We start from the raw sequence: 10,574 nt of genomic DNA on the forward strand, positions 1-10,574 counted from the left end.
CTGACCAGGAGTATGATATTTGGTGGGGGAAGAAGCAGAAAAAGTAGAGACCCTTTGTCTTTCTTTAAAATCTGAAAGCTGAAGGAGGGGAAAACGTAAGCTGCGCATAACACATCTACCTTATTGAGATTGCTATTGCAATGTGCATTTACCGTGGCACGAAGGTAGAGTCATTTATGGGACCCAGGAGCAACTGAGAGATGTTAAAGATAATCCAGGATACATTCTGTTGGATAGACGAAAGGTTCTGGAGTGTAATTAGAGACCATGCAAAATGACTCGCTGAGTTAAACGCTTGCCATTAAGCAATATGGTGAGTTGCAGGTTTAAATTATGGCAAGGCTAATTCAGCCTTCCATTATTTGGTGACTGGTAGAATTGTGTACCATTACACTTAATAATAGTATCACTTGTGATGTACAATGCTTAGGAAGAGAAGAAGTATGGTGTGAAGAGCTATATAAAAGAACAATTTCTTATAAAGAGTTATTATCTTATGCATGACCGTAAAACCTTTGTGGCCTCAAAGAGGCATACCAAGGAGTATTGGTGCTCACTAGAAAGAGGTGGTGAGGATTTGTTGGATGAAGGCATTGCTGCTACAGAAGGCAGGTCATTTGACTGCTGTGCACAGTTCTAGTCTGGCAACATATTGAACATTCAGTTCAGTTATGAGCAGCATTGCAACAGGATAGGGTTAGGTTTAGGGGGGCCATGGGCCTCTTCTCAATTCCCAGATCCATGTTGGAAAACATAGTTGTGCAGGCACAGGCACACACACACAGGCACACACACACACACACAGGCACACACACACACACACAGGCACACACACACACAGGCACACACACACACACACACACACACACACACACACACACACACACACACACACACACACACACACACACACACACACACACACACACACACACACACACACACACACACACACACACACACACACACACACACACACACACACACACACACACACACACACACACACACACACACACACACACACACACACACACACACACACACACACACACACACACACACACACACACACACTTTTTTGAAGGCAGAGAATACCAGACTAAAAGCACTGGTTAAAAAAGACTAAGACATGCATTTCCTACTACCTAGTGTTAATTAAAGTAACGGTGTACAGGCTGTTTTTTGATGATGTTGAACTTTGTTGGGCTTTGATAACTACCAACAAGACATGGACCTTATGGTTTGGCATACACTCATCAAATATTCAAACATACACTCATGCACACATCAAACATTAATTTAAAATGCATACACACACGCTTACCTTCAGCTCTGCCTCGGAGATCACAGGAGGGTTGGGACTGCTGCCTAAAGTCATCCAATGAGGAAAGACAGCAGTGCAAACTCGTCACAGAGTGGCATGGGATCAGTGAGACTGCTGACTCCACCCCACTCTGTGACGAGGTGTCACTGATTGACACTCAGCCCTGGGCACTTCAGGGCTTAAAACTGAAGCAGCCAGGTCTGAAGCAATCAGTGACGTTCCCCCTCGTCATGAGGGGAGGGCCCTGAGGCACCTGAGGCACCTTTGCTAGGCTGAAGAGGTCACGCCCACAGGGCTGCAACTTCTTCAGCCCAGCAAAGTTCAGTTCAGGTAGCCGGGAACCTGCACAAACAACACATGTCTAGCTCCTGGCTGCCTGACCTGAGAATGAAGAGCGTCTATCAGGCTGACCTTTGCTGAGCCTGGCAGGAACTCTTCTTGAGGGGCAAAAGGTGTGCAGGGGCGGGCATGACCCTTCAGCCCCAAAGGAAGGGCCACAGCTGTGGTTTGGTCTTGCCCCACAATTACAAGTTTATCGTCCTACATTTTTCACTGCAGCGGTTTGGTGCTTGGCAAGTATATACTGGTGCCTCCTGCCTTCTGTTGTGAATGGTGCACAGAGAGAGCCGTGTAATAAAGCACAAGACTGTGCAGAAAAGGAAGTCTTAAAACTGGGAAGAAATTAGGAGCCCAAAAAATGAAGGTTAGATGTGTTCGATGGCAACTTTCTTAAATGTATGAAAACAGCATGTTTTGTCCTTGCTGGTATTAATAGAGTTTTATACTTAAAAGGTCTGTTGATTTTGATCATCTGTACAGATTTGTGATGTCTGATGTGTGTCTTTCGCACACATGTGCCTTCTTTAGTAGTCTTGAGGTCTTGTTTTTTGTATCAGTTTGTACTTTGCAGCCCCTTTTCTCTGCTTTTCATAACATAACGCTGTTTTCCTTCTTTTATCCTTTCTGTAATTTGTAGTTACTTTTTTTGTGAATTGTGCAGCTTGTGAAGAGTCTTACAGCCTGATTCAAAAGGCTTGCCTGACAAGTGTGATGGGTTTCACTACAGCATAACTGTGCATTAGGAGTGCACAGTAGGAAACCTCAGGCAATCGGTGGTAGTGGGCGCCTCAAGCAATGGTTTGCTTTAGAGTTTATGAGCACCCACAGTCTTGTGCGTTTGTGGGTGTTCGCAAACCCCTCTGGAAGTGATCGGAGATTTACTCCAGCAAAGAGGCTGAAGAAACTCCTCTTCCACGTTGGGAAGGGAGAAGAAACACCCCCAGGGTGCATGGAGGGGCAGGGGAAGGGGTTTCTCTTTGGAAACAATAGTACTATGTCTGGAAAGCTAGGAACATGTTTTTAAATTACAGAAAGTTGTACATTTACAGGCTTGACTATGAGTATATGCATAGGTATAAAAGTTCAGCTTTATTTTTGTGAATTGGGGATAGTGTGTTAGCCTGCTTAATAGATGTATTAGGTTTCTATTGACCTAGTTCAGCAAATTTCCTTTTTTGTAGCAGAGAGTATTATCTCTGTTGATTATTATGTTTCCTTTTCACAGTGCCTGTTATTCAAGCAAAAGATGTGGTGTAAGGACACATTCGTTGTGCCCTCGTCATCCTGGAAACAAAGTCCCCATGTCTCTTGTGACACAGCGAGCCACATTGTCATCATGAGAATTAGAGATGGAGTGATCGCCGAGACATTTGTAATTCTTCTCTGGGGCTCAATGGGCAGTAAGGGGAGGAATACGTGGTTAAAGTGTCAGGGTTCTTCCACGTATCCAGTGTCAAAGGGAAATTTGCCATCAACTGCACTTGGGAGGCAATTCTATAGCTTATTGCCTTAAGTTGCATTTAAGGCACTTGCTTTAATAGGTTTTTAGCTTATTGTCATAAGATGTATTTAAGAAATTTACTGTATTAGGTTTTTAGCAAGGGCGTAGTGAACCACCCGCTATACCAAAGTAAGCAGTGGTGTTTGGGACACATTATATTGTTTTACAAGTCTTCTTAGCTTTCATCTCTGGTTCAAACATTTTTGGTGATAAGAAGAAAGAAAGGAACAAGAAAAGAATAGAAGAATGAGAAGAAAAAAAGATGGAACGCTGCAAATGAAATTAAAGAACAGACAAAGCTAGAAAGAAGGGCATATGAAATTAAAGTTTACTGGACAGAATAGAAGAAAGACGAAAAGAATGAATGAGAGGATAATGCAAAGGAGGAAAGAAATAGAAAGTGGTAAAAAATGTACAGTTTTGGCCAATTGTTTTTTATTTTTTTATAAAAGACCATGCTGGAAATGCATCATTATGAAGCATTTCCCTTAGAGGAACAGTTCCCACTGTCTCCTTAAATAACCAGGCCCCAGCACCAGTGTTCTTACCCGAAAAATGTCCCATTGTTCCCACAAATGAGACACCCCTGGCACACAGCTAAGTCCCTTGTTAAAGCTACCCGTGGTACCAAGGGCCCTGTGAATCGGGGAGGTCCCCAAGGGCTGCAGCATGTATTATGCCTCCCTACGGGACCCCTCAACAAGCACATGCACACTGCCATTGTAGCTTGTGTGTGTTGGTGGGGAGAAAGAGACAAATTTGACATGGCACCCATCTCAGGGTGCCAAGCCCATAAACCACTGCCCGTAGCATAGGTACATCACCCCTCTAGCTAGCCTTACAGCCCTAAGGCAGGGTGCACTATACCACAGGTGAGGGCATAGCAGCATGAACAATATGCCCCTACAGTGTCTATTCTTAGATATTGTAAGTGCAGTGTGGCCATATAAAGTACATGGGCTGGGAGTTTTAGTATGAACTCCGCAGCTCCATGATGGCTTCACTGAAGTCTGGGAAGTTTGGTATCAAACTTCTCAGCACAATAAACTCTGATGCCAGTGTTGGATTTATTTAAAAATGCACCACAGGGCATCTTAGAGATGCCCTCTTTATTTTAGCCAAACTTCTAGAGCAGGACTCACCAGTCTGTGCCAGTCTTCCACTTCCAGACAAGTTTCTGACCATATGGGGTGAGAGCCTTTGTGCTCTCTGTGGCCAGAAACAACGCCTGAACTGGGTGGAGAGGCTTCACACCTCACCCCTGCAGGAACTGTAATACCTGGCGGTTAGCCTCAACTTATCAGGCCTCTTGTTACAGTACCCCATGGCACTCCAGCTACTGGAGGTGCCCGCCCCCCAGACAAAGGGGCTCCCCTGAACCTAGCTTGTCTGATTCCTGGTGACCTCAAGAAGACAACAAAAAGATAAATGAAGGACTGATAAGCTGACTCACAGCAGAGAAGACTGAAGACTGCAAATGCTTTGGCCCCAGCCCTACCGACCTGTCTCTAGCTTCTGCAGGCCCTGCTACAAAAAGGCGACGCATCCTGCAGGACCAGCAACCTCTTAAAAGCCTCAAGAGGAGTGCCTGCACACCAGAGGACCAAGATCTCATGTGGACAGAGGCCCTGTCCAGAAAGAAGCTCCAACAAAGGACTCCAGAGCCGACCCGGATCTGCGAGTCCCACCCCCTCTGCACCCGACACCCACAGCCCATGTCCCGGTGGCCCAACGGACTAGAGCTGGTCCCCAGGCGATTCTGACCTAGTGTCCACCCTGGGCTGACCCCTCCTGTCCCCCACAATGATGCCTGCAGACTAAATCCAGAGGACCCCCCCTGCCTGTGAAGGACCCAGATGAAGATACCCGACTCCAAAAGGTACCCTGCACTCTGGCCTTGGGGAACTTGACATCTGGTGTAGCAACGTGCAGCAGGCGGCCCTCCTCACTATGCAGCCTGTGGTTTCTCCAAACTGACCCCCTGGACCTAGCCTGCGGCCTACTTGTGACCCCGCGGTCCCCCTACTGAAGAGCACTGGGGGCGCGAAGCTAAGTTTGCATCCCTGCACCCAGCCGCCCCTGTGCCGCTGAGCGTGTGGGTTTGGTGCTGATCTGTGCCCCCCGAACCCCTCCCCTGTTGCTTTCCTGAATCTCCCAGGTCTACCCTCCGAAGACACGGGTACTTACAAGCATGCCTGATTCTGAGTGCTCCCAGTCTCCATAGGAACCCATTTTAAATCTTACAACAACTTTGACCTCTGCACCCAGCGGGACCCGTGTTGCTGGTGTTTGGTGTTTGGGGTTAACTTGTGGTCATCCTAGCAAAACATATTTTTGCTATATAAAAATAATTGGGCTGGAGTTTGTCATTGAGTGTGTGCTTCATTTATTGCCTGCGTTTGTACATCAAATGCTTTGTACTACCCTCTGATAAGCCTAACTGCTTGACCACACTGCCACAGAAGAGAGCATTAGTATTATCTACTTTAGCCTCTGTTAAGCCTCTGGGGAACCCCTGGTCTCTGTACACACCCTATCTCATTTTGATATAGTATATACAGAGCCAGCTTCCTACAGGAGGGGTGGGGATATTTTATTTTTTGGGGCTACTCCCTTGGTTTTTAGGTGCACCAGAAATGGCCAAAGAGTGTTTCTGGGGTGCTATATATGTCTATCTCTGCAATAAGTACATTACTGAAAACAAAGAGGAACTTTGACCCGGAGACTGTTGGGTTACATAGGAGTAATAATCTTCCATAGAAACATTTCTTGATCTGTTATACAACCATACTGTACAAGCAAAAAGAGAGCAAAAGTCAGTATTTATATCTTTAACCAATGTACCGTACAAAACAGGAATTTTTACAATAGTTCTAGAGACTTAACTAAATTTGTCCCAAGATTAAGCATTTAGTAGATGTAGTAAGGAGGCAAGATTCTCTGAACATACTAGGTATTAGGGTACAGCTGAGGCAGCATAAGGCACATCTGAGTTCAAAAGGAAAAGATTCAGCTGCATCATAAACTGTAATGGGGAAGAGAGACTCCAGTTGGGGAGCACGTAGCTAAGCCCAGTGAATCATGTCCTGCATGGTGTAAAGTCAAAGGTAGGTATGGAGGCATAGAGCTAACTAGGGGTACTGAACAACAGCAAGTGAGCTCCAGGTCAAGCACAGTGGCAGGATTCTGTGTTGTGGTCCAGGCAAGAAGATGAGAGATTCTATTCAGTAATATGTGAGTGGTCGGATGGGAGTAAATAGAGGCAGTGGATAGTTAGTCACATTGCAAAACAGTTTTTAAACTTGAGACATCCTTTCTAAAAGATGCACAAATTGAACACATGCTTTCATCATAGATCTTATTTAAGTATTATTAAGAACAAGAATATACATGCCTTTATACCATACTCGATATACCTGTCCCTACTTCCTCCCCTCTCTCAGTACTGTATAGTGGTTTTAAATCCAGAAATCTTTCAGCTTGATCTATGAACTCTCTAAGATTTTTTAACTTGTCAATGTGCCTTACATTCTGTTACCTAATGACTCTAACCATGAATATTGCCATAGTACTGGCCTATTAAAAATTATCCTTAATTGTGTCTCAAAAGCACTGTGCATGCTAGAGACATCACCTCTTCTCGTGTGCCACTCTGCTCCGACATACATCTATTGCAATAACTGTGTCATGTCATTATAGTTATACAGTAGTTATGTTTCCTTTCTGCAATTAGAAGTGGTGATACAGAGACTCAAACAACTTCCACAGCTTGCAGGTCCCTCTCTTCCCCCTGTGTGTTAAGTCAGGCATCTCTCATGTGAATTAGTGTCACTTACAAGGGCTGTCAATTCTTTGCCACCAGTGTCTTTGTGTTCCTGCTTTTTTCACACAACTTTATTGTGTGCCTTCATCAGAGTTAGAAAGCATAGTAGTTCTGAAAAGGTGCATACATTTTTCAATCATGTTTTGTGTTGTATGCCAAGACATTAGGAAATTCTTGGGGTCATCAGGTTCACGGCCGGGAGGAATATATAGGTCCTACTGGTCCAGCACTTAGAGGCTAGTTCCTTCAAAGTACTGCACCTTGGGCATTTGTCACTGTGTCCAACATTTTCTTGATATTTGTACAAAGATATGTGTGTACGTCACAAAAGGCACATTGTGCAAGAACATCTAAAGTGAACTGAGCGTGAAATAGAGCACGAGAACAATACTACAAATGGATGAAACCTTCATCTGTTGTATTCTTTTTTTCAGATCATCACTGCAAATCCTTGGAGTATGGTTGCCCTCCTCTGTGGTGTGTTCCTGGTTTTGTTTAAGGCAGCAGATTTTGCTAAACTGAGCGTGAGGTGGATGATCAAAATCAGAAAACGGCATTTGAGAAAAAGAGCTCGAGAGCTAAATCACATGAGTTGAGCTGAAACATAGAAAATATCTTTCTTGTGCACTGGATGAAACACACTGTTACAAGATGAACATTCCGCCTATTGACTTCACTCAGGAAGAAAACTTGACTTCATAGGACCAAGCAAACTGAGCCTTGGTGTAGTGTGTCCTCCTGCTCTGCTGGCACTCCGAAACAGAACAAAAACAGAACTTTCTTTAACCTTGCAGGGTAGTTCTTAATTTTTTTTAAATTTTGAAATATGTAGCATATCATGGAAAGAAATTAGAAGCTAAGCATTCAGACTTTGGTAAAAAATAAAATAATTTATGGAACATGTGCTGTAGGTTTGTGTGAAGCACTTTTATGATGACTAAATAAGCAAACTTTACATCATTTGGCAATTGGTCAAGTTTTTGTGTATCATATACGACGGAGCTGAACCCATAACAGAAACAAATGTATATTTTTAACAAGATCAAACAGCACTGGTATCTATGACTTGGAGAACAGCAGCTATGGTGTAATAAATGCCATGAATGTCACTAAAATCCCATTGCAGATGTTGGAGATTGTGTAGGGTGTTTCTACCGTATGTTGCACTTTCCCATTTTCTCTTGACTTTGCAATTTGTACTTTGCTTACCGAAGATGTTCAATTTGTAGTTTAGCTGTACAGCAGTGAATTTGTAGTAAGTTCCATGAAATAAGGATTTTGTTCTGCATTGTGTTGCAGAATCTTTATGTGGCTTCATACCCCTGACAAGGCGTAAAGCACTGCTGTTTGCATCAGATTCCTGGGACCCTTTTGAAGGTATTGTTATAAGGGCGTTGGATGCTGTTTGTCCAGTATGGGAGCTTTTGTGTGGTGTGTGTGTGAGGTTCAAAGAGAGGCTTTGAACATGGTGCACCCTGTTTTGCTCCACAAATGAAGTGTTGGATAGAGCATGAGAATAGATGCACTTGCACATATATACTTTTCAACGTAAATAGCTGGTCCTCTCCAGCCTGTGATTAGGTGGATGTGAAGAACTAGGGTTTTACCTCTGTCTGGAATTCAAGGTGTTCCGGCAGAATGTGTGTTTCAGAGCGTAGCCGTCTGGACGAAGAATGAGCTCCCACAAGTTGTCAACTCTTTTGCAGAATGGGATTGCCAAATTAGGAGCACACCTTGATTGTAATGCTCTTGGGAGGCATTGGGTGTGGAGTTTCTGTTGAATAAAGAGTGGTCCAATCCCATGGAGTGCTTGATAAACATTGTTTTGAACATGATAAACTAGCCACAGGCACCCAATGTAATGATATAATGCCCAGTGAGATGCAAGTCCTTACTAGTAGGTTGAGAATGCTGTCTGGCATTGTAAAATCTTTTTAGTTTCAAAGTATCAGCAGAGGTGCTTTCAGGTTAATCTACTAGCATGGCCAGTATGGGAAAGATCTAAGGGAAGTTTGAAGTGCTTGAGGGAAGCCAAAGTGTGGAAAGGTTTGCAGAAGGCATCTCACCATGTAGAAGCTTGGTTTCAAGACTGGATCTACCCAAGGTATAAGGGCATAAGGGAGATCCTGGAGAGCATAATCATCCGTAAAATCCTCAATTCATCTGATTTGAATGGTAGTAGCTATAGTTCTTGTCACCAGATGCCTAAAGTAAAGAGTGGCAGATGGTCTCTATCCTGCATGCAGGTATCTCAGTGTTTGAGGTGTTTAGCGTGAGGTCCTTCATTAACATTCATTGTCTTCAGCTGTTTGCAGGTTTTGTTGGACAGCACTGGAGTTAAAATCTGATCGTCAAGTTTCAGTACGGTTTGGATGTCATTGCTAAAGTTGTAGCATTTTAAATTAAGTGGTGTGATGAGCCCTATTAGAGAGCAAAGGTAAACATTGGCCACAAGAGGGAAAATTCATTTGAATTCTACAGGCTAAGGAGGAGGAAGTGAAATGGTGAGCGATTTCTCAGTCAGTTCAGAGGCGATCTATTTCAGGGGAGTATTTCAAATTCATGTGTTGTTTATTCTATGTAGGAGCGCAGGGTGAAGGAATGTGTTGGCCAAGTAAGAGGAGTACTCCTAATCCATCGGAGTCAACGGTAGTTTTCCTACCTTTGCATGTGGCTATCCGTATGTAATCTTTAATTGGCAGTTAATCAAAACTATTGCAAATTAAATAATCAAGTATACAAATCATTGTAATGAATAGTGATGAATACATCCCTGCAATAAAATTGATAAGTACATTGTAGAAGATATGAATACTCTCTTGAGAAATTAAAAATATCACTCTGCTGTAAGAGTTAATCATTGTCACCAATGTAGCTGTCTTTCATGGTAGCAAGCAGTAGTCATATAACAGTTGCCAAGCCTCTTGGCTATTGTGTCGGAGGACTTTAGCCATATATTTGAACAAATATGGGTGTTAGCCAGCCATCCTTTCCTAAAAAGCAATGCTCAGTGATATTTGGGCAGGAGCTTGTGTTCAATTCATGGAAGAGTGGTTTGAGGAATTTCTTTCTCTCACAAAGGAAGGAGAACAGAGATAAAAAAAAAACATGCACAAATGATTCTTTGAAATATGGACAGAAGCAGCGGGCTGCATTGGCTCTAGCATATTTCCATATTTCACCTGTATTTGAGACTTTGAGTTTAGTTTCCCAAAATATAGGCAGCATTAGGTATTTCTGAGGTCCAATGTTTCCATAAGTAGCCACTGTAAACAGATTGTGTTTTGCCTGCAGAATTTGTTGGTCAAGGATTCTAGATTTTGATTTTATTGCGTTTTTATGAAGAAATTTAAAATTTTCATAGGAAATATTAAGGGTCCATGGCCCTTCAGTGCAGTGTTGACTGGATGGCTTGTGCTGAAGGGGTGGATTTGGAGTGAGCATGTTCTTCATCTAGATGGTATTTGAAAGTGCCGTTCTCAGCTTTTTTCATTTATACCAACGTTTTTAGTACTGTAACATTTTGTGCCAGAGATAGTCAAATTCAAAACAAAGTTGGGTTTCCCTCAGAGTTTTGTAACTTG

The 10,574-nt window shown here is 43.2% G+C and overlaps 1 protein-coding gene across 3 annotated transcripts in view; it reads left to right on the plus strand.

Moving 5' to 3' along the window:
• PACC1 (proton activated chloride channel 1) overlaps nucleotides 1-9,847 on the plus strand; it is a 166,417-nt gene extending 156,570 nt beyond the window's left edge. For all 3 annotated transcript variants that reach the window (XM_069233924.1, XM_069233925.1, XM_069233926.1), the window contains one exon: nucleotides 7,425-9,847. In XM_069233924.1, coding sequence (XP_069090025.1) covers nucleotides 7,425-7,586 — 162 coding nt within the window. In that variant the 3' untranslated portion in view covers nucleotides 7,587-9,847. The remainder of the gene's footprint in view (nucleotides 1-7,424) is intronic.
• The last annotated feature ends 727 nt before the right edge of the window (nucleotides 9,848-10,574 follow it).

Source organism: Pleurodeles waltl, chromosome 5, assembly GCF_031143425.1.
Source record: "Pleurodeles waltl isolate 20211129_DDA chromosome 5, aPleWal1.hap1.20221129, whole genome shotgun sequence".
Taxonomy (NCBI): Eukaryota; Metazoa; Chordata; class Amphibia; order Caudata; family Salamandridae; genus Pleurodeles; species Pleurodeles waltl.